General features: G+C 41.1%; 1 protein-coding gene and 4 non-coding genes across 7 annotated transcripts in view; 2 read left to right on the top strand and 3 right to left on the bottom strand.

Moving 5' to 3' along the window:
- Positions 1-23,677, bottom strand: part of eml3 (echinoderm microtubule associated protein like 3) — a 64,148-nt gene that overhangs the window by 4,910 nt on the left and 35,561 nt on the right. For 2 of the 3 annotated variants that reach the window (XM_022747804.1, XM_022747806.1), the window contains 14 exons: positions 16,067-16,102; positions 14,309-14,429; positions 13,153-13,302; positions 11,900-11,969; positions 11,145-11,255; positions 10,774-10,869; positions 7,977-8,111; positions 5,610-5,748; positions 4,529-4,680; positions 4,277-4,402; positions 2,841-2,972; positions 2,640-2,707; positions 2,085-2,173; positions 700-797 (listed from right to left, as the gene is read on the bottom strand). In XM_022747804.1, coding sequence (XP_022603525.1) covers positions 700-797; positions 2,085-2,173; positions 2,640-2,707; positions 2,841-2,972; positions 4,277-4,402; positions 4,529-4,680; positions 5,610-5,748; positions 7,977-8,111; positions 10,774-10,869; positions 11,145-11,255; positions 11,900-11,969; positions 13,153-13,302; positions 14,309-14,429; positions 16,067-16,102 — 1,523 coding nt within the window. The remainder of the gene's footprint in view (positions 1-699; positions 798-2,084; positions 2,174-2,639; positions 2,708-2,840; positions 2,973-4,276; positions 4,403-4,528; positions 4,681-5,609; positions 5,749-7,976; positions 8,112-10,773; positions 10,870-11,144; positions 11,256-11,899; positions 11,970-13,152; positions 13,303-14,308; positions 14,430-16,066; positions 16,103-23,677) is intronic. The other variant, XM_022747805.1, reaches the window with a different exon arrangement.
- trnaa-agc lies at positions 19,767-19,839 on the bottom strand. Its single transcript has one exon. It is a non-coding gene; the product is annotated as a tRNA-Ala (tRNA).
- Positions 19,970-20,051, bottom strand: trnas-gcu. Its single transcript has one exon. It is a non-coding gene; the product is annotated as a tRNA-Ser (tRNA).
- On the top strand, positions 22,708-22,789 carry trnas-gcu. The gene has a single exon. It is a non-coding gene; the product is annotated as a tRNA-Ser (tRNA).
- Positions 22,921-22,993, top strand: trnaa-agc. Its single transcript has one exon. It is a non-coding gene; the product is annotated as a tRNA-Ala (tRNA).

The raw sequence follows: 23,677 nt of genomic DNA, 5'->3' as shown, positions 1-23,677 counted from the left end.
ATGGTTAGTGGGAAGAAGTTGCATCAGGCCTGGGTCTTGGTTTGGGTTCAGGCCTCAAATTTGGCAGTTGCAGTTGCGTTCAGCTGGGTCGGATTTTAAGGACACAGGTACTTTACTAAAAACATTTAACAAATATATATATATATATTCATAAAAAAAAAAGGTTCACTAATTTCTGCTGTAGTTTTTATCAAATGTTTCTCAAACAGGGAAAATAGTGCATTTGTTAGGGACTATTTTCAGTGGCGAATTAATCCACATTTGGTGCTCTACTGAGTATTTGGGGCAACAGTACAGTGTGTGTGTGTTCATTGTAATGAAGGCATCAGTCACGGTAACAGTGTGACTCACAGATGTGTTTTAATAGTTTGTGGTCAAAAATGGAGGAATCAGATATATCAAAGCTTGGAATTTACACCGATCAGCCACAACAATAAAACTGCTGTAATGTTGTGGCTGACATTCGTTGTTGGCTTGACTTTGGGATTTGTTCACTATATGAAAAATATAGAACATCACCAGACTTATCCTGTAAACCTGGTGTGTCTTTACTTTGTTCATGAAGAACTCAGTAGTTAGCATTAGCAGCTAGAGCCACCATGGCCGAGAAGACAGAGAACAAAACACCCTGACAGGAAGTTGAACTGGATCATGAGAAAATCTCTTTTAAAAAAGGTTGTTTCTTGATATTTGACTCACGTTACACTTCCCGAAGCGGGTGTAGCGCCGGCCGCTTTCTGTCACATTGTAGATGTAGATGAAGTTGTCATGTGATCCAACAGCTAAGAAACTGCCATCTGAAAACACAAGAGCCCATTCACACAGTTAAAGGGGGTTTCCACTTTCTCTCAGGGTCCATGCCTTTTTAGTTCAGGCAGATGTTTTGGCTTCTGTTAGACTCAGGCCTGGTCTGAAAGTCTGGATATGGTTCAGTTCAGTTTCTGATGTTGAATAGAGCAAAGAGTCACAACAAGAAGACAGATGAAGTTCACTTTCAAGATGATTCCAAACTTCAGCTCCTGATTTCCTCTCTACTGAAAATCACTCAAGGTTTTTAAACACCACAGACACAATTCACCACAGTGATGAACTCATATCATCAGTGAAATCCAGAAGGCACCTGTGTTTTCATATTTAAGATCTTCAACCATTACACCTGATCACAGGGTTTGTTGGTGAAAGTTCATCATACCTGGTCCATGCTTTTTTAGCTCAGGCTGATGTTTTGGCCTCTGTCAGACTCAGGCCTGGTCTGAAAGTCTGGATTCTGGATAAGGTTCAGTCAGTGTTCTCTTCATTTATGGATATAACCCCCTGATGTGTTTATTTTTTAATTATCATTATTATTGTTCAAATATCTTTTCAAAGTGTATCTGTATATAATAGGGATGCTCCATTCACGATATTTTGCTGCCGATACCGATCATCTATGAGTGAGATCAGCCAATGCCGATCATTTATGTCATGCAGATGGTGTACATTATATCAGTCTCACACACACGAGTTCCACATGGCTGACATGTTGTTTTGTTTTGGTGGCCTGTCGCACACTGTTGCCTTGGGAGGCAGGACTACAGCCGCAGACACCAGTATTAACCACATATTTATTTATTTTTTTTATTTTTAAGTGCAGTGGAGACTAGATGAACCTTTTTGGAGTATTAACCACAGGTAATCAGTTTTAAGGTGATCAGTGACCAGTATTAATGCCGATCTACCGTTCACGTATTTTTTATGAAGATAGGCGATAATATATATATATATATATATATTGCATGTGGTGGAAATGTCATAGTTTTGAATATTATCAAATAGCAGCCCAAGTCTAACTGTCAACTATCAAAAATAAAGACTAGTAATAGTCTTAGATAGTAAAAAAGAAAACACACAGTTTACACTGATCAACCAGTTACCTGTTTAGTGTTGTGGCTGTTCAGTGTATACAGGTCCACTGTTTCCATAGCCACTAATATATCCTAATTATCTGAGTATTTTGTGTGAAGAAGCTCATCAACAGCAAACCACAGAACATTATTAACACAGCCTCAAACCACACACTGACATCACAGACTGTCCTGCATCACCTGGAGAGTATCTCATGACAGACAGCTGCTCGTTCCCGTCAGTGGACTCAGAGACCACCTCTCTGGTCAGCAAGTCGAGGACCATCCACCTGTTAGTGGGACAGGGGAAGGAGGTGGTTCAACACAGTGCTCAGTGAGTGTTTATACAGTATTTCATATTATTTGAATAATTAAACATTTTGGCAAATGTTGTGATTTGCTTTTTCTTCTGAGAGTGAGAAATTAATATCTTCCTTGAGTTTCATTGATTGTAAAACAGCGCAGTGGAGGCAACTGGAAATAATTAGTGAATGAAAGCAATGTTTGTTTTCTGAGTCTTGGGTTCAGAACTGCTCCAGTCTTTATGCTAAGCTAGGTTAGCAATGTCCAGGCACCAATTCTCTACTTGACACACAGACATGAGATCAATATCCATCTGAACCTCTCACTCTTAGATGGACAGTGTATTTTCCAAAATGTAGGAGCTATTCCTTTAAAATCATCTTATCTAGTTATGTTCAACTCATAGATCTACTACTTTAGGTCTATTATTGGGGGGACTTTGTGTTGCATCACCTTCCTGTGTTGAGGCCAACTGACACCACTGATCCATTGGGGCAGAAACCAGCACACAGTCCATAGTCCTGCAAGAGACACACAGAGCTGGTCATGATGTGCGTGTCAGTGTTGGGAGGGGCATCAAGTTGGGAACTTGAAACATTGTATTCATTGTGAATAAAGTGAGCGTGTAAAAGGAAAACATGAGTGTGTCGTTACCTCCAGGCTGATGCTCCAGTCCACTGTGTGCTCCTCTGTGTTCCACAGACACACCTGTCTGTCGTGACCACAGGTGAGGAAGATGTTCTGAGAGGGGTGTGTGGCCAGCCCCCACATCTCATCAACGTGACCCTGAGATACACACACACACACACACACACACACACAGTGAAAGAACAAGATCAGTAATGTCACAGTGAACTGAAAAATCCGATCCATTAGATTATTAGATGTTTTATTAATTTGTTTAGAAATGTGACCGACCCGATGACTTGATATTTTGATACTATAATTCCTCCTAAATTGGACCTACGTTACGTTAACGTGCGCCACAGATGTATACTATTGTGTGCGCCGCGGATGTGCACAACCAACATGGCGGAGACTGAGCGGTTGGCTTCATTCTTTAGCCCTGGAGGTTGATGATTGGTTTTGTCTCTCCCTGCAGTCAATTCAAACTGAACCAAGTAAACCAAATAAAAAAAAAACTAATGACCAGATTCCCATTAAATTAGCTGAATTAAATTATACATTCAAATCTTAATCTTCTATTCCATGAGTGTGCTCAAACTCCTCGGAGAATGAACAATTCTGGATTCAACACACTCAGGCTAAAATATCAATATTGCACCAGCGATATCTAATCATCTAGAGTGCAGATTGTCCTGGAGTTTACTGCAGACTCCACAGAGGATGAACCCTTTTCATTTTTATGAACCCATGATCGTTCCTCCTGCACCAATCTTCACAGTTTAAGCTCCACAGCTGGTAAGATCACGGTGGCCTCTGTGCTCCACCAGCAAGGCCTTAGATTTTTGTTGTTTTTCAGTTTCCCATAGATCAAAATCAGATCTGAGCAGGAGGCCAGATTCCAGTGGTCAATGGAGACATCGCTGAGATTCGGGTGCCAACTGTTGACCACAGTCTGCTGGATCTACAGAGACCAAACAAATCTGGATACAAGATGGTGAGGGGCCAGATGAACCTGTTAGGGGGGGCATGGGACTAAAACCCAGCACTTGTATTTATGTGTATTTACAATCAGTAATCATCTCTCTATGGAGGAGCAGTCTTTATTGTTAGTGTTGGAGTCCTGCACTGGATTCAAGTTTCCTTCACATGCACGAGTAATTATCAGGAAACATTCATGCATTTAATCCAGTGTTGCTGTTTGCAACCTGATCTCATTGATATCAGCCTCACTGTGCCGCTGTGGCACAGCTGGAGTGAGTTACTGCTAAAGCGATTAACACTTCCTACTGCTGCTGCTTCACATTAAAAGCATTCGACCGGTGGTGGCGTTTATTGTGCAGGAGTCACAGGAAACACACTGAGGTCACAGTGGATCAGTTTTAAATATGAGCGGAGTAACTGAACAGGAAGCCGTTCAAACATCCAAATGACAATGCTAACCTGCAGCTACATCATTAGCATACCTGCACTATGGCCACAAATCCATCTGAGAAGGTTCCTCTGAGAATCGCGTTTCGGGTCGTACCAACTAACAGTTCCTCCCCATCCACATCAGCGATGGTACGGACTGCCCCGAACTTTTCTGGAATCTGGAGAAATTATCAGATTAATCGATTAGACTTTTTAGATCAATACAACTTTCCTCACAGACGTCTCAACCCACCAGCATCTCAAACACACACACACACACACACACAAACACAGCTGTGGTTCACCTCACACTCTCTCTCAGGTGCCAGGTCGGCGCTCCAGCGGATGATCTTGCGGTCTTTCCCACCTCCGCTGAGCAGAGCGCCGCCCTGCAGAGTGCACAGGGTGAACACGCTGCCTTCATGGGCTCTGGTCTGACGCATTATCTGGAAGGTCTCTGTGGGAAATGAAAGCCAGAGTCAGCTGGTTTATCAGACAGCCAGTTTTTCATATGTCACAAACCTAAGTAACCAATCCTGTCAACTTGTGGAGACGGGGGGCGGGGCTGAATAAACCTGAAACCTTGTCAGTACAGAGAGAGAGAGAGAGAGTTAGCATTAGCACAACCGCTAACACTGTGTCAACCACAAGCTTACAAACAGCATAAACAAATAAAAGATGCTAACTACGCTAACCGTTCTGATACATCTGCTAGTCTCTGATTCTGGTCTCTACTCTCTGCTCTTTCACCTGTCCACCTGGAGCAAGCAGGTGGTGGGCGGGGCACAAGGCCTGACCCAGATTTCTAAATCAGGAAGTAAGAGGAGAGGTTTTTTTTCTACTTTTTATGTGTGAAAACCTTGTTAATCAAAATGAATCATAGCAGAGGATTTTTTTTTACAGTTTAAAACATGTCTAAAGAGGAACTTTAAAATCTTTTAAATACATTTTTTCCCTCATCAATGTACTTTCAATTTCCTATAATGTCAAAACAGAATTTTAGTAATTTTTGCTAATTCATTAAACATCCAATATCGAACTATTCCTGTTACTTTTTAATCAAAAATCTGTCCACGTTGGGGCGCTCCAGTGGCTCAGCCGGTAGGGCATGTACCCTGTGCTAAGGCTGAGTCCTAACCACAGCAGCCCGGGTTCAGTCTGTGGCCCTTTAGTGCGTGTCACTCTCACTCTCTTTCCTGTCTATCTCTACTATTACTATATAAATAAAGCAGAAATGCCAAAAAAAATACGTCCGTGTTATTGGTTTTTATTATTTATATAATAGTGTCATTATTTCATTCAGGGTTCTAACATCAGTTCTTCAACTTTCAGCTTCAAACGTGACCTTTTCCTCTAGTGCTGTTATCACATTATTGCAGCACTGACCTTTGGCTCCTTTCCCCAGCGTTTTGATGTCTGCAGCTGATTTCCCCCATGTCAGGATGTTTCCCTCAGAGTCTCCAGTCAAAACGTCTCCAGTCAGACTGAACACGAAGCACTGGATGAACTTGGGCTTCTTGTATTTCTGAAACAGAAACAGGTGATGGTGTTCATAACATTACCCTGGTATAGATCATGCGCTTGCTTAATGTTATACTTTTATGTTCTCTAGGTTTCTATTTTGACCTTTTTACGCTTCACTTCCTCTTCCTGTCTGTCCACTCCTTGAATGAACCATGAACTTGCAAAAAACTGAATATTTGAATTTGATTGTCTCACTTTTTGTTTGGAAACAACAAAAAAAACAGACCACGTGATTTTGTTTTTGGTTTAGAATTCAAAATCAAATAAAATCATATGAATTCGGTTTTTGGTTTCAAACAAAATAATGATAAAAGGAACCAAAACCAAAAACAGACCATTTTGATGTTTTTTAGTTTTTTGATTCTGACGCCTAAAATGTTTTTTCTGCTTTGGTTTTAAAACAAATGCACAGATTTACAGTTTTTTCACTTTTAAATTGGAAATGAATTACAGATTATCCGATGATACCCAGATCAATATCATCATTATCAAACATTATTTATTTTCTCTAGGATACATTGAGGAGGTGACCCTCATTATCAATGATGCAGAGATTCAATAAACAGAAAGAATACCAACCAAGCAATTAGAAATACAAAAATCAATTCCTATGTTTTAAAAGATTTAAAAGTATATTTCTAAACCATTTCATTGTAGGTTATTCCATGAGTCTGGAGTACAAATTCTAAAAACAGTCTTTCCATGTTAGGAGTTGACCAGAGGAACATGCAGAGTGATCCGGTCCTGAGAACAGGTTTTATATTCACATGCACTGAGGTCTGTTAGTGATCTGAGGTAAGTGTGCTTGGTAAATAAATATATACCAATGTTGATCTCGCCTCACAGAGAGAGAGGACCGGCCAACCTTTTCATACGGAGTGTAATGATGAGTATATGTAGATATCCCCAGTAATAAATCTAAGAGCAGAGTGATATACAGCATCTAAGGGTTTAAGGGTGGTAACAGCATAGACATGTATGCATAGACACTGCATTTGTCGCTTCAGCCCATTGCTGTGATACGAAAGGAATAAACAGAAGATCAGCAGTTTTTTTTGGATACAAATCACTAGAACGTTTAAATTTCTCAACCGATTTCAATTAGTCATTTTTATATTCAAGAGTTTATGGTCTATGTGGATTGAAAATAAAAGTTTTGTTTCCAGTTACTTAGAATCGTGATAGTTTAGGCTGTAATCACTGTTTTCCATAAGGAGTGTGTATCAACACTAGGTTTACATGAACTTAATGCTTATGTGGTAGAAAATAATTCAGAACGGCCAATGCAGTGTCTACGTATATATGTCTATGGGTAACAGCACCATGTCTACTGTATATATTACATCACCATAATCCAGGACAGAAAGAAGTATAGTTTTTTCTACTCTACATAGGAGAGCAGCTTCTATTATTGTACAGGAAGTTTCATCCGCAGCTTTTTTTTTACTAGACTGCCAACATGAACTTTAAAAGTAAAATTATCATTGAAATATTTAGCTTTGATAACAGTATATATTTTGTTTCAGTGAGTGCCTCTTGAAAAGCACTAAAACAAAGTTTTAGATTGTCAATGGTCAATTGTATAAAATCAGCCCAACAATATAAAATCGTGTGATCTGCATACAAATGAACAGTACAGTTATTTCATAATCGGACAATATCATTGATATAAATTGTGATGGTCCTATTGAACCCTGAGGGACGCCTTTTGTTACTGGTAAAAAAGCTGATTGAATGTGAATATGAAAAATGATAAGCTTTTTTATTCTGATCGACCTGTGTCAGGTTACATTCAATTCTCTTTTTTTTCAGCTGCACTGAAAGACAAAAACATAACATCTGACATATTATTTAATATGCAATATACAACAGTTTACTTTTTGTTGTGATTTGGACTAATGTGCAAGTTTTGTGAAAACAGCACATCAAAACAAAATACTACGTTTCTGGCTCAGGTTTTGCTGCTGTAGTTAGTTCCACATTTTAATGGTTCAGATCTAATTCATGTTTAGTTGAAACTGTATTTGAACAAATGATATTCATCCTCTTCAGAGTCCAGATGGCTAATCTAAGTTTTCAGTTCTCTTTCTTTATACCTCTTACTTCCCTTTCTGACCTCAAACTGAGGAAGCGAAGAACTTACTTTTATAGTACGTACTCATACAGTCAGAGAGCTGAGGTGACTTTAAAGACAATAACCATCATGAGGATAAACTCAGTGAGTCTTACTCCAAAGATGCCTTGCTTCTTGGTGAACTGTCCCGCGTTCAGTGTCCAGAAGTAGACGTGGGATTTACCACACGTGATGATGTTGGTGCTGTCGCTCGGGTTAAACTCCACAGCAAACACAGCCTCGTTGGTGCTCTAAAAACACAACAACACGCACACAGAAAATGGATGATGAACATGATAACAACAATAGAGACCTGTGAGATTAGATGGAACAGGAACAGCCTTTCTACTTGAAGCAACATCCCAGTGGACTACGTATTGAATCCAGACCAGAGAGACCAAAAGAGGGTCTCCTGCTACTGTCCAGGTCTACGTTATAATATGAAGACTGAACATTTTTACAGTGTTTATTTATTTGAAAAAAGGAGCTGAACTGGGCTGAGGAGGCGGAGTCTGTGTTGTTATTTTCACACTGTTGGTCAAAAGATCTTAAATGAGCTAGTCCTATAATCACAAATGTCCCTGAGTGACTGACTGAGTGAGTGATGGTGTTCCCACCATTGGTCAGCCAAATGTCACATGACTGAGTTGGAGTTTCCCCATTCCTCATCAAAATGATTTGTCACAAACAGTTTCTATTAGGGGAGCAGTTACACCTGCAGTGTTGCCAACTTAGCACATTTGTCACTAGATGTTAGATTATTTTTTTCAAACAAGACCAGGTATAAAGCCAGTATATGGCTGGACTGTGTATGGTGCCAACCATGGGCTACACCTCTTGTTGTGGGCAGCTGAGTTTGTATTAACATATAACGCAGTAAGACACAGACACACACACAGCTGCAAATGCATGACCATGTTTCTCTATGTCTGCTGGACGTGTAGATACATCGGTCCTGTGAACCTTTTAAGGTGATAAGTCAAACAGTGTCCTTTTTAACTTATTTTGCCCCCAAGTCCCCTTCCCCAAAAAAAAAAAAAAAAAATCAGTGACTGCAGCTTTAAGTTCAGTTGTTTTTTCACATAAATCTGAGGAGAAGTGTGTTTTTCTTCTGCCACCAGCTCAGTCCGACAGGCAGGTCTGAAGTGTACAGTATCATCATGTACAGTATGTACAGAAAGCACAGAAGCATCATCTCCACACAAAAAGCTCCATTCATGACGAGCTGTAAAGTGGACGATCCCACTGCTGTGGAGAGGGGAGGGGGGTATAATTATCTTGTTCCTGTTGGATGAACTCGTATGTTTGTACAGTGTGGGTCAGTGTTGGCCTATCCCGCTCCTGAGCTGCCACCAACCCCACCCCACCCCACCCCCCACCTCAACCCTGCACACAGGACTGTAGAAGAAACATTTTCTTGCATGAGCTCATTAAATCTTGACCTGAGATGAACAAGTTCAAACACCCACCTATGCATTCCTACTGCTGCATTACAGAACACACACACGCACACACATGCGCGCACACACACACGCACGCACGCACACACACACGCACGCACACACGCACGCACGCACGCACGCACGCACGCACACGTACACACACACACAAACACATGGCCGGATAAATTCACTGTATAAAATATTTACACTGTTGCCATGACAGCCGTGTTTAAATTGCTCTCAGTCTCAGGGAAGTTGTGGCGTTCTGGGATAAAAGCCCATAAAAGCAACACAAAAACCCCCCCCCCCCCCCCTTAATCTCTCCAAACAGACCTCCTTTATAAAAAGCATGTGCAGCCACGCTGGCCGTCTGGCTGCAGGACGAGCGATCTGTCACCGTGCTCACGCTTCAGCCCCAGGGAGGATCACGAAACTGCGATGATGTAAAACCTGCTCACATCTCTCAAAACACGTCACACAATCAGTCAGAGCTGCAGGTGACGTAAAGGAACAGTCCAACAGTTTGTCACCACGAGTCAGATCACAGCTTTGACACCATTTTAATGTCTGATTCCAGGACATCCAACATATCATCACCTCATTAAGTTGTTCTGTCAAACAGGTTAGCAAGCGTAATGACTTTTCTTCATGAACAGAGGCTCTTCAGGACTGAGGGAGCTACAGCTTGAGTCCTGTTTATTCAGCCTATATTTATTCATATTGACACATTAGCACCAGTCAAAGTAGCCGATGAGCACTGTTCACTGTTTGCAGTGAACCCACAGACGCAGAGACAGCTGTGGCTGGATTAGTCTGATACTAAAGCAAACCTGAAAACATGATGATTCTCAGGCAGCTTCTGCAGTTATGAGGAGCATCTTCTTTTTAAATGATTTCTCAGCTGATTTTACATTTATATATTTCTGTACTTCTAAATGCATTTATTTATTTATGCATTCATTTACTTATGTATTTTTACATTTATTTAACCAAGGTTTGTTCAAAAAGTCACTAGATTTGTTGCTCTGTGCTTTATGAAAAAAATGTCACTACAGAGTCTGAAAAATTGATAAATCTAGTGTCAAAGTTGCTAAGTTGGCAACACTGGAAAGGCAAAGATCCTGTCTATCACTCAAAGCTGCAGTAGCTGATCACACCGCTAGAAATAGATGTAGAAATACATAAATAAATGAATGAATAAATAAATAAATACATTTAGAAATGCAGAAATAAATAAATGTAAAAATACAGAAATAGTATTTTTATTTATTTATTTATTTTATTTTTTTTTCCCATTTATTTTTATTTATTTCAGTATTTAATTATTTATTTCAGTATTTATTTATTTATCTATTAATACTTATGTCTTTTTTCCCTTCAAATCTCTCACAGTAAAAGTGTTTAAATATCTTTATTACTACACTCATTAGGTTCATTTACACTTTTTGTTGCACTCTTGACTTGTCTGTACCTTGACCTCCGCGTGCTTGGTGCACTTGTTGCAGTCCCACACTGACAGCATGTGTTCATTAGAGTCGTCGATCACACACAGGAACACTCCAGAGTCCTGGAAACCAAGGCAACAAACAGAGACCCAAAACCACATGGTCAGTTCATTAACACAGGACCAACTCAGTCAGTACAACAGAGTCAAGCTCACCTCACGTCTTCTTTTCTAACACAACTGCACTGTTTTAATTCACATATGATCTCCTGTATATGATTCTTATACTATCAGGAGCAGCTGGGAGGTTTTCTATGTGACACACTTGAACAGGAAGTGTTTAGTTTTCACTGTCACTGAGATCCAGAAACATCATTAACAAATTATGATCAACTCACAGCGAAAGAAAACGCCACTGATCCCACCCCCCTCTGGAAGGTTCCCAGGCCGATCTGCTGCAGGGTGACCAGGGAGGTGGAGTCCCAGATATGAACACAAGGCTGCAGGGGCTGACACACACACACACACACACACACACACACACGTTATAGTTACCACTACCTGTTATCTTTAGCCAAAATTCAACAACTTATTATATATATATTTTTTTATCATTATGCCTCCATGCTGACCGTCCCATTCTCGTGATGCGATATCTCAGTAACGCCTTGATGGAACTTCTTCAAATTTGGCAAAAACATTCAAGAGGACTCAAGGATGAACTGATTCGATTTTGGTGACCAAAGGTCAAAGGTCAAGGTTACAGTGACCTAACAAAACACATTCTTGGCCATAACTCACAAATTCATTCACTAATTATGACAAAATTTAAGGATAAAATAAAGTGATGACATTTCATATCCAAAAGGTCAAAAGTCAACTTCACTGTGACATCATAATGTTCTGTAAAAACACTTCTGGCCATTACAGGCCATTCCTGTAACTCAGGAAGGAGAGACTGAGACCATATTTCCTGATACTTGACTGGTTGGCGGAGGGATACAACTCCAAGGAGGTGATTTTAGTTTTTTTTACTTCACATGAGAGTAAGTCGTTACTACAGTATCCAACTTTGATAGTGAATTGATCACACAATATATGCTTTAATGGTTTATAAGTGTACAGAAATGCAGTTTATAAAAAGTGGTATCACCTTCCCGTCTTTGTCCACCCCTGCTGTCTGACCAGATGCCACCCGCACTTTGTCAGGATGGACAGTGAGACTGCAGGAGACACAAGAAGGAGTTGTTCAGGGTAGAAATACATTTCAATATCTTCCCCAGGGGCAAATACCTTTATGTGGGATTGTATCCATCATGCAACATGACAAAAAATATTCTTACAGTCAAATACAGTGCAGTTTATTTGGACAGTTTTTTCCGCTTGTGCTGACATTGTCTCTCATCTTAAATCTGATGTTACTTACATCCAAGTGACCTTACAGTCTATGAACTATTCATCATCTTTATATCCTGTTCAAGTTTAGCTTAACAACGTTTTTTTCTATTTAAAGCTGCAGAAATGTATCTTTTCTGGCCACTGTGGAATAATCTGTGAACACAACATCTGACTGATTATCATTTTATGATTACACACATGTGAGCAACTAGTTGCCTATTTACACATCCCACAGAGACACAGGGCAACACCAGCATTTTAAGTCATGTTTGCATCCACCTGATGAATCTAAGTCCAGTGTTCCCTCTCTTTTAACTCTGTGTTTGGTCTCCTCCAGCTCCTGAGAAATATCTAAACACTTCACCAAGTTCACTAGCTGCTCTCTGACTGAGTCTGTCTGCTGTTTGCTGCTCAGCAGGTTGATTACAGCTGTGAGCTGTGCAACAAAAACAATGAGCTAATCCCGCTAACCCTCACCCCCCAATGCTTTTGTTTTTATGCCTCTGTGCTATTGTTTTTGGGTTGTCCGTCCATCCGTCCCATTCTTGTGGACATATCTCAGTAACACCTTGACAAACTTCTTCAAATTTGGTACAAACATTCACCTGGACTCAAAGATGAACTGAATAGATTTTGGTGGCTTAAAGTCTAAGGTCAAAGGTCAAGGTCACGGTGACCTCACAAAACATGGTTTTGGCTTTGTGAAAGCAATGAACATGAACTCCTGAAGGGAATCCCTTTAGGTTTGGCACAAACATTCACTTGGACTCAAGGATGAAATGATTAGGCTTTGGTGGTCAAAGGTCAAAGGTCAAATCACTTTTTAGCCATGACTCAAGACTTCACACAACAACTATGACAAAATTTCACACAAATGGTTCATATTTTATGTGACTCTGGATAAACAGGGATGTAATCTAACCCTACACACACACACACACACCCACCCCATCTGTTGCTCAGACTGTATGAAAATGAAGCAGATGATATAAACTGTCTGGTACTGACCAGCGGACGCAGTCTGTGTGTTTGCGGTAGTGGCGCTGTGTTCGGTTGTTGATGTGGTAAAGCACAATGACACAGGCGATGAAGTACACCGCCTCGCCCGTAGGAAGGAAGTACAGGTTGGCCCGGCAGTCCCGTCCCCGGTAACCGTAGCTGACATCACAGAGTCAAGGTGACGTTCACTTCAATCACTGGTCCAGTTCAGTCATTAAAGGAACAGTTCAATCAAAACTGTGTCATTATTTTACCATTAGAAATGAACAGAGGACAATCCACTAATGTGAACCATGAACCACAAATATCTCACTAACACAAACATCAGCAACTAAACTCGACTGAACGTTTGTACATCTTTAGTTAATTGTATGCTATCAATTGTTTTGTCTGTTTATTTGCTTGTTGTCTCTTAGACAAGGTCGCTAGGCGACAGGAGCTGGACTTGGCAACACAAGGGTGGGCACAGCTGGTGAGTCTCATTTCAGTTCGGCCTTCGTGGTCTACGGTGGCGACGAAGAGTTGCACCTTAGTAGACCGTGTCCACACAGCTATAGTTTTTTACTCTACTGTCATATCTGTAGTGTGTTGTGGTTTCATGATAATGAAAACTGACTATCTTAATTACAGTGCACAATTGAACATATGATTTGTGGCTCACTTCCTGTTAGTTTGTTGGCGACGTGACATTTGTGACTTCCCTCTTATTTGCTTGCAGATTTTTGTCTAATTCGCTAATTCACTAATTCGACTTCAGGAAGAGGGAACAGGAGGTTTTGGACTCCTGCAGAACTCTCTGGAGAAAAACAAATGCATAAATATCACTTTACATATTTTCATGGTGAAATTTATCTTTGTAAGAACTTGTTTGTGGAAAGTGAGATAATGTGGTTCATGGTTCACATTTGTCTTCTGTGGTTTACAGATGACAAAGGCCAATAAAAACGTCCATAAATAAATGAATGATGTTATTTTAGACTTGTGACCCACGACCTCACAGCTCAGTCCATGGATGACTCTGCTCTCACAGACTCTGGAGGACCACAGTGATATTTATCAGGGACACATCGTGTGGCCAGAGTCCAGGAGGTGAGCGCACAGTGAAGTCAGTAACATTAGCCGCAGAAAGACGAACAAGAGGCTGAGCGCTGCTGTGGAAGGATACACCCAGTCCAGCTCCAGCCTCTCTGAGGGCGGCTCCATCTTCAGGTCTTCATAGTTCTGGATGTTGGAGGGGATGTACATGGTGATGGGCCGGCCTCGGATGAACATCTTGATTGACTGTCCTGGAGGACAAACAGAGAGGAGGCGTAATGTAGCAGCAAACACACCAACTGTTGATTTTCCCGTCATGTATTTTACATTTTCCTTTACTTCCCTGCAGAGACGTCCTTTACGTGAAAGACATCAGAGACAGGTCTTTATGTCTATATTCCCTTTTTAATGACTCTATCTTACATCTGCTCCTTTTAACTTGCTGTTGGTACAAACTCAACATGTCTCAGTGACCTCTGTTCTTCACCACAGCTTTAAATCCATCAGCAAAACAGAGTCTCATCACTTTCTCTTTAAAACATTCACTAATTATTTCCAGTTGCCTCCACTTCTCTGTTTTGCAATCACTGTGAAACTCCCTACTTCCTGCACAGATGTTTCACATTAAAAGCCTTCCTCAAGTGGCTCAAGAGGCATAACGCCTCCCTGTTCTGGTAGGCTTTTACTTTAAAAGGAAAGTAGTCAATAAAGACAGTATTTTGAGCAGGGTGTTGAGTATGACATGAGTCTGTTGTTGCACTGATGGAATTAGTGCAGTAGAAACTGATATTATGCTGAATTTATCTATCTCTATGAATTTATCTTTGTGTTGATTCCTAAAATGCCAATAAAATATTTTTACAATATAGCATCCACCCCCTAAAATCTTTTTATTATCTCACCTTGGCCACCAGGCTTGGGCGAGATCCAAAACATAATGTGTAATTAATGTGTGATGTTGATGCAGTTAAGCCCAAATACAGACATCTGATATTATCGCGATGCTGCCACTAAACAGCAGGAGCAAAGTTTGATGTATCACATGTCAAGGTTCAATGTACAGACAGCAAATCAGTGAAATGAGGGTCAGATTCAGCAGCAGGGCAGACTGTAAAAAACTGCAACCTAAGACTTTAACAGTTCATCCACCAACTCAGATGTTATTTTAATACTGGCATTATATTTGAGAATTAGCGTTAGCCATGTCTGCTACATACACTAGAACATTTTCTTAAGATTCACCTGAATAACACTTTAAACTAACTTTAAGAGCATTTACAGTTCTCTGACTTCAACTTGGCCTGTGATGTATTCAGAAGGATGAAACTGTGAGCCTCCTTACTTGTGTTCACTGGAATTTTTTTTTATTTTTTTAGTAAAAATCTAGTTAACCTATTGGTGGCGCTAAAGGAAAAGTCAGTAGATCACCAAACTCGTTGAGATTCAGACTCTGTGGAGAATTAATGTCTGCACTGAATTTTATGGCCTTTTATCCAACAGCTGTTGAGATACTGTGATTCAGGACCAAAGTAATGAACCAACTCCACCTGGCTAAAAACAATATTTATTTGATAGAGACAGTAGATGTCATCATAGCGTCTATAAAATATCTAATGCTGCATACGGGGTTGACCTTTCTCACTTTAAAAAATGTGATCATAACTTTTAAACCATTTCCTCAGCAGGAGAGAGCAACATTTCCATCCCACTGGGATTGTTTTCTGTCCATCTGATGAGTCTAATATTCAGTCTCAGTGTGGTTTACACTGGGCAGCTGCCAAGAGACAACAGCAGACGACTGTGTGTGACGGGATACTGCTGGAAAAGTACAGCCTGCTCTCTGCAGAAGAAGAGCTAAAGATGCAGAATGACAGAACAGTGGCTCTACCTTGGCTGTAGGTTCCTCTTCTGGACCCCGGGGATCCTGTGTGAGAACAAAGCCAACTTTAGTCAGACAAATAAACAGCAGGATCCTCTGAGCATTAAATCACAGCTGATTCCAGCTGATTTATGAGTTTTGGATTTCAAGATGGATTATGTTTTCCTTTTCCTTTTCCATCTCTTCTTCTATTTCCTCTGACCTGAGTCTGTTACCTCGGTAACTTGTTTTATGAGACTGGAGGCTGAAGCCAAGCAGAGTGAAATAATGAAAGCTTAAGGTCATGATCTCTAACTGTTTGTCTGACCATGACATGGTTGTAAAAGGCCGGAGAGACTAGACTGTCCCATTTCAAAGGCTCCTTCAAATGTGTCCTTCTTTTCCTGGACAGCGAATGCTCCAACAGGTGGATCCTTCATGGTCCAAAACTATCCCAAGATTCATTGCACCAGTAATGAAAATCATATGGTAGTAAACAACACTGACAGAGAACCTGAAGATTACACTGTTAAATGTAAGCATTGGGTTTCAGCTCATTTCAACAGCTAACGGCACAAATGTTAAAACCACAGGCCTTAAAAGATTTTATTTAAAAAAAAAAGTTAGGTGTCGGTTGCTAGGTGACAGGAGCTGTGCTTTACGACACGACAGTAAGGGCACAGCTGGTGACACAACGTGAAAATCCTCTGTAGACCAGACCGTCTCATTTCAGTTCGGCCTTCAGTCTACAATGTAGACCACATCCTCCGAAGGATGCAACCCCTGAATTGGAACACAGCTCAAGATCCTCAGACAAGCCACAACACCGGTCATGTGACAGTGAGGAAACAGGAAGAAAAATATATTCCTGCTTTCACTGTTGTTGGACCTGCCAATTTAGTCTTATCCAGACAGAGGACAATCATAAAACTGTTCATCGCAGTTCATATGAGAGTAATGACATGAGTCCCTGGTTTCCAGGTGAAAATAAAAAAGCAATACCAGTTAAATTCATTCTACTAGTTTCACTGATGTCGACACTGCACCTGAGTTTCAGTACTCAGAACAACACTTTCTCTGTGCTCTGATGAAAAACAAAACTTTCAAACACCACTTTCATTCAGAGCAGAGCTCTGAAATATTAAATTACTTCTGAAGTCAAAGTGAAATTTGCATTCTTCATCACTAAAAGTGTCTTTGGACACATCAGTGGAAACAGCATCTCAGCCTGTAGGTGGGCGACTGATCAGGTTGCCACCTTTTATGTGAAAAAATAAGGGAGCCTATCAATGCTGATGCAAGTTGGTTTTCATCCGTCTGTTTATCATCCAGGATTAGTGTGTTCTATTTGGTAAGTTAGCCTAGCTTGCTAATGTTAGCAGCGATTCCCACCACCATGCACGTTACTTCAACCCCTGCAGGCAGCTCCTGCACACTCAGTCCACATTATGGAGAGGAGGGGAGCCAGCTAGCGTTAGCATTTCCCTTTAACAGGTCCAGATGGTGACGACCAGACTCACAGCAACTGGTAGTTCTGTGAGCTCACACCATGATTCCAATCTGTCAGGGTTAGTTTATTTAGTAGTAGTGTTTTTAGTGCCTGTCTCTGTATTACAGCTGTGACAACATCATTGGCACCAAAAATTCTAAAGGAGAGCACCAGTACAGGGGAACTGTCACTGCTTAAAGGTACATCTAATATAAACACTAGTCACTACAAAAGTTAGTAAAAAAATGAGCACAATATGGTCTAAAATTGGCAGAATTATGATCTAAATCAATTGTCTGACCAGGCAGTCACTGTCAGGTTTCAGAGACAGTTTTCAATACTTTATGCTAATTAGAAATATTTAAATTTGTCCTATCACTGTCCTCTTATTACTTCCTGTGAAGGAATCTAAAACAACTCGTGCAAGGCACAATTATCAGCAGAGTTATTAAGTGGAATGAGAGGCAGAGTGGAAGAGAGCGGGAAAAATGTTTTTCTGGCACTCTCCTCTGCAAAGCTGGCCATCCATCATCCCGTCGAGTGAGCTGGAGTGGAGCGGCGGCTCAGCCGACCACAGCGAAGGGAATTCCAGGCAGCACAGGCTCAGTAGTGTTTGGCTTCACGAGAGCTCACATTAAAAAAAAAGTGACAGCGAGTTGAAGCACGAGGGAAAAGGTCCTGTTGAGTGATGTTTGTGGTGTTCAAAGGGGACGTTCAGCTGTAAAGATGGCCACTCAGTGAAATGGTAGAGAGGCCGTTTGATGTCAGCAGGGACCTGCAGAGAGTTTGAAATGTTTGGGCTCCCCACACCTTCCTGTCAACACTTATTAGCTCCCACTAACATTTATGTTATCACTGTATTTGAGCACCATTCACACAGTTAAAAACAGAGATACTAAAGTTTTCATTCACTTCATAATAAGATTAAACAGTTTAAAGTTGATGCCTAAAAATAAACCATGAGCACTAATTTAAAATGACTTTTGAACCAACACCTTCTTAATAAAAGCACACCCTGACACGCTTCCAACCAACAACAACTGATCTTATCGGAGTGATGTGAAGATCAGTGGTAGAGCTGCTTTCTCTTCATCTTCCTCCAGCTCTCTGCCCTGCAGGACAGGGTACAAACAGACTGAAAGCCAACGCTCATAAGAGCTACGCTAACCACAAGTGTGGTTGGTTGGGAAATACACTCATTTCTGCACAAATGAGTCCATGTGTGAAACAGTGAGGAGCTGCCTGGGCAGACATACGGTTCAACTCGGGCCTCGCCAGCACTGCAGTCAGGGAAACGTGGGAAAAGTCCCTGACTCAAACCCAGAGACATGTGATCATGATCCCTGATAACTTTTCAAAACCCCAGAAGCCACAGAGCAAGTCTCTATTTGTTCCGCTCTGGATTACGCTCCCAACTTCGTCATTAACTGCTGTGCTGTTTTTGCACACGAAGTAAAAAGGTCACCTGCCAATCACAAGGCCTGGTTTTCGTGCAAACACCTGTCCTGTCCTGTGACGTCTGACTGTCTGCAGGCAGCACGCCGAGGAAACACTGCCAACAACCATTTGAGCATCAGTGTGATTCATAGAGTCTGTGCCAATGCAACAGTATTATTATAGATGTGGTAACCCTAATCCTCTTAAGGATGCAAGACTTCAGTCTTTAAATGATTTTTATAGTATCTAACTCTCTGACTGTCAGTGGTTTGGTGGAGCAACAGGTGCAGATTCACCCAGTTTAGCTTGTGTCAGCCTGGACTCTGCTGCAGTTAGCTTCTCCTTCTCCTTCCAGTCACCAATAATCAAATACTTTACAGCACATGGATCATCATGATGTGTAATTAGGACCACCCCACTGGACTTGATACTAGCATAGCCAAGCCTTGAGAAAGATGACCCTCTGTCAACCTTTAAAAACAGAGAGTAATCTCAAATAAGCTGTCAAACTGCTGGCTTAATTTGTGAACAGCACATTTATACTGCTTAACTTGCAATCGTCATTAGAAATAACGACAAAATTGCTGCAACGATAAATGTGCAGAGTTGTGCAATTTCGTCCCAGAGTATCATAAACCTCTCAGTAGTGTTTACATGTCTAATGAACCTTCAAATGCACTCATCTTTAACTCAAACTGGATTTCTAGGAGGATGGCATTTCATTGTCTCACTAGTCTCTGAGTTCTCCATCAGGCTGGTGTGGAAAGACTCACTGCTTTACAAGTTATGCCTCGTCTTCAAGAATGGAGAATGTGGGCATCGATCCCACTACTTCTCGCATGCTAAGCGAGCGCTCTACCATTTGAGCTAATTCCCCTGTGAACAATGGCATGTCATTGTTTTTTCCAGCTTATTGCCAAGTACGTGTGACAGTGTATCAATGAGGAAGAGAGATTTGGGACAGAAACTGATCTTGTTGACATGGCAGACTAAAGTAAACTGCACTTCGACGAGGATGGGATTCGAACCCACGCGTGCAGAGCACAATGGATTAGCAGTCCATCGCCTTAACCACTCGGCCACCTCGTCCTCTCGTAAGCACTTTTCAAAGGAAAAAGGTGGTCTGGGTAGTAAACCCAGGAGTGTTTCCAGGTCAGCTCCTAAGATTTTCACGTAAGTACAGGACCATACAGGAGCTAAATTTCACCCTCACACCTGGAAAGTCTGGTAAAGTGAATGAATAGTAATGGAAGTTTAGGAAGAACTTTGCCATTTACAGCAATTTATGTGTGAGCGTGTGCTTTCTTTTCCACACCTCGTAGCTGACCTTTTTGCTCTACCCGTGCTTTCCACGTGTTGTTGTAATTGTTCACTGTACCTGCCTCCTTCCTCTCTTTGAGTTTGATGTCAGACTAGAAGGCTTGTACGGTTATTACACTGCCCTCTTCAATTCCGGAAGAACCACATCTCTAGTACCTACAACATCTTCGGTACTTATGGTACTGTGGAAGAAGTACCATGACATTTTCAGAATTTTGGCATCCACTTGATCCCAAAGTATCGGTTCTCATGAAATCCCTACTTTGATGAGCATTCAGTGGGGAAATAACTCAAAAGGTAGAGCATTCTCCAGAAGACTTCAGGTCCTTCCTCTTTTCTGATGTTGATGACAGGAGATAATGTGTGAAGAACACAATATTTATCCCTGCTGTCACATCAATGATGAATACAAATCAAAAAGACCTTTTTTCCAACCTGAAAATTTTAGAGTAATCTCAAGCAAGTGGTCAAACAACTGGCTTGACTTCAGGCACATTTGTTTTGGAGAACCAAATGTAAGTGAACAGAATATTCATGACATTTAACTATCAATTGTCATCGGAAAAGACTAAATAATTGCTGCAATGTTAAATTTCGCCAGTTGTATGATTTGGGAAGAGAGCGTCGAGTGGTTAATGGCGATGGACTGCTAATCCATTGTGCTCTGCACGCGTGGGTTTCGAATCCCATCCTCGTCGAAGTGCGCAGTTTTCTTTAGTCTGCCATGTCAACAAAGATCAGTTTCTGTCCCAAATTCTCTCTCCTCTATTGATACACTCTGTCACACGTACTTGGAAGTAAGCTGGCAAAAACAATGAACATAACATTGCTCACAGGGAATTAGCTCAAATGGTAGAGCGCTCGCTTAGCATGCGAGAGTAGTGGGACTGATGCCACCATTCTCCAGCACATCTCTATTCTTGAAGATGAGCATAACTTGCAAAGCAGTGAGTCTTTCCACACCTGTGGAAAACTCAGAGACCAATGAGACAATGAAATGCCATCTCCTAGAAATCCAGTTTGAGTTAAAGATGAGTGCATTTGAAGGTTCATTAGACATGTAAACACTTACTGAGAGGTTTATGATACTCTGGGACGAAATTGCACAACTCTGCACATTTATCGTTGCAGCAATTATGTCGTTATTTCTAATGACGATTGCAAGTTAAGCAGTATAAATGTGCTGTTCACAAATTAAGCCAGCAGTTTGAAGCATTATTTAGATTACTTCTGTTTAAAGTTGACAGAGGGTCATCTTCTCAAAGGTTGGCTATGCTAGTGTAGTACAATTACTCCACAGGGGAATTAGTCATCAGAGAGAGGACCTTGCTGCAGTGTAGAGTGGCATGCGTATGACGACACTTCTCAGTAGTTCTAGTAGTTGTTAAGATTCTTAGTTAAAGTACGGGTCATGTGTGAAAGTCTCTGAGCGATGGACAAAACTAGTGCATGTTTCAACTCAGACACAACATAGTCAATGAAATATCAATCCAGGAAGTCCCGTTTTGACAAATACATCTGTGGGTTTGAATGCTTATTAGCCACCAAAACACTACTCGGGTGTCGGATACTCTGGAACAAAATCATACAACTGGCGAAATTTAACATTGCAGCAATTATTTAGTCTTTTCCGGATGACAATTGATAGTTAAATGTCATGAATATTCTGTTCACTTACATTTGGTTCTCCAAAAACAAATGTGCCTGAAGTCAAGCCAGTTGTTTGACCACTTGCTTGAGATTACTCTAAAATTTTCAGGTTGGAAAAAAGGTCTTTTTGATTTGTATTCATCATTGATGTGACAGCAGGAGAAAATATTGTGTTCTTCACACTTATCTCCTGTCATCAACATCAAGAAAAGAGGAGGACCTGAAGTCTTCTGGAGAATGCTCTACCTTTTGAGTTATTTCCCCACTGAATGCTCATCAAAGTAGGGATTTCATGAGAACCGATACTTTGGGATCAAGTGAATGCCAAAATTCTGAAAATGTCATGGTACTTCTTCCACAGTACCATAAGTACCGAAGATGTTGTAGGTACTAAGAGATGTGGTTCTTCCGAAATTGAAGAGGGCAGTGTAATAACCGTACAAGCCTTCTAGTCTGACATCAAACTCAAAGAGAGGAAGGAGGCAGGTACAGTGAACAATTACAACAACACAGTGGAAAGCACGGGTAGAGCAAAAAGGTCAGCTCAGAGGTGTGGAAAAGAAAGCACACGCTCACACATAAATTGCTGTAAATGGCAAAGTTCTTCCTAAACTTCCTTTACTATTCATTCACTTTACCAGACTTTCCAGGTGTGAGGTGAAATTTAGCTCCTGTATGGTCCTGTACTTACGTGAAAATCTTAGGAGCTGACCTGGAAACACTCCTGGGTTTACTACCCAGACCACCTTTTTCCTTTGAAAAGTGCTTACGAGAGGACGAGGTGGCCGAGTGGTTAAGGCGATGGACTGCTAATCCATTGTGCTCTGCACGCGTGGGTTCGAATCCCATCCTCGTCGAAGTGCAGTTTGCTTTAGTCTGCCATGTCAACAAGATCAGTTTCTGTCCCAAATTCTCTCTCCCTCATTGATACACTGTCACACGTACTTGGAAGTAAGCTGGCAAAAACAATGACATACCATTGTTCACAGGGGAATTAGCTCAAATGGTAGAGCGCTCGCTTAGCATGCGAGAAGTAGTGGGATCGATGCCCACATTCTCCAGCACATCTCTATTCTTGAAGATGAGACATAACTTGCAAAGCAGTGAGTCTTTCCACACCAGCCTGTGGAAAACTAAGAGACCAATGAGACAATGAAATGCCATCCTCCTAGAAATCCAGTTTGAGTTAAAGATGAGTGCATTTGAAGGTTCATTGACATGTAAACACTACTGAGAGGTTTATGATACTCTGGGACGAAATTGCACAACTCTGCACATTTCCGTTGCCGCAATTATGTCGTTATTTCTAATGACGATTGCAAGTTAAGCAGTATAAATGTGCTGTTCACAAATTAGCCAGCAGTTTGACAGCTTATTTGAGATTACTCTCTGTTTTTAAAGGTTGACAGAGGGTCATCTTTTCTCAAGGCTTGGCTATGCTAGTGTCACGTCAATGAGCATCCCACAGGGGAATTAGCTCAAATGGTAGAGCGCTCGCTTAGCATGCGAGAGGTAGTGTGATCGATGCCCACATTCTCCAGTAGTCTTTAGTTCCTGTTGTTAAATACAGGGTCATGTGTGAAAGTCTCTTGAGCGATGGACAAAACTAGTGCATGTTTCAACTCAGACACAAATGCCCAAATTGAAATATCACCAGGAAGTCCTTTTTGACAAATACATCTGTGGGTTTGAATGCTTATTAGCCACCAAAAACTACTCGGGTGTCGGATACTCTGGAACAATCC

This window comes from Seriola dumerili, unplaced genomic scaffold (assembly GCF_002260705.1).
Source record: "Seriola dumerili isolate Sdu_G_001 unplaced genomic scaffold, Sdu_1.0 BDQW01000111.1, whole genome shotgun sequence".
Lineage (NCBI taxonomy): Eukaryota > Metazoa > Chordata > Actinopteri > Carangiformes > Carangidae > Seriola > Seriola dumerili.
Note: the sequence above shows the minus strand (reverse complement) of the source record. Positions and strands in the feature narration are given on the sequence as shown.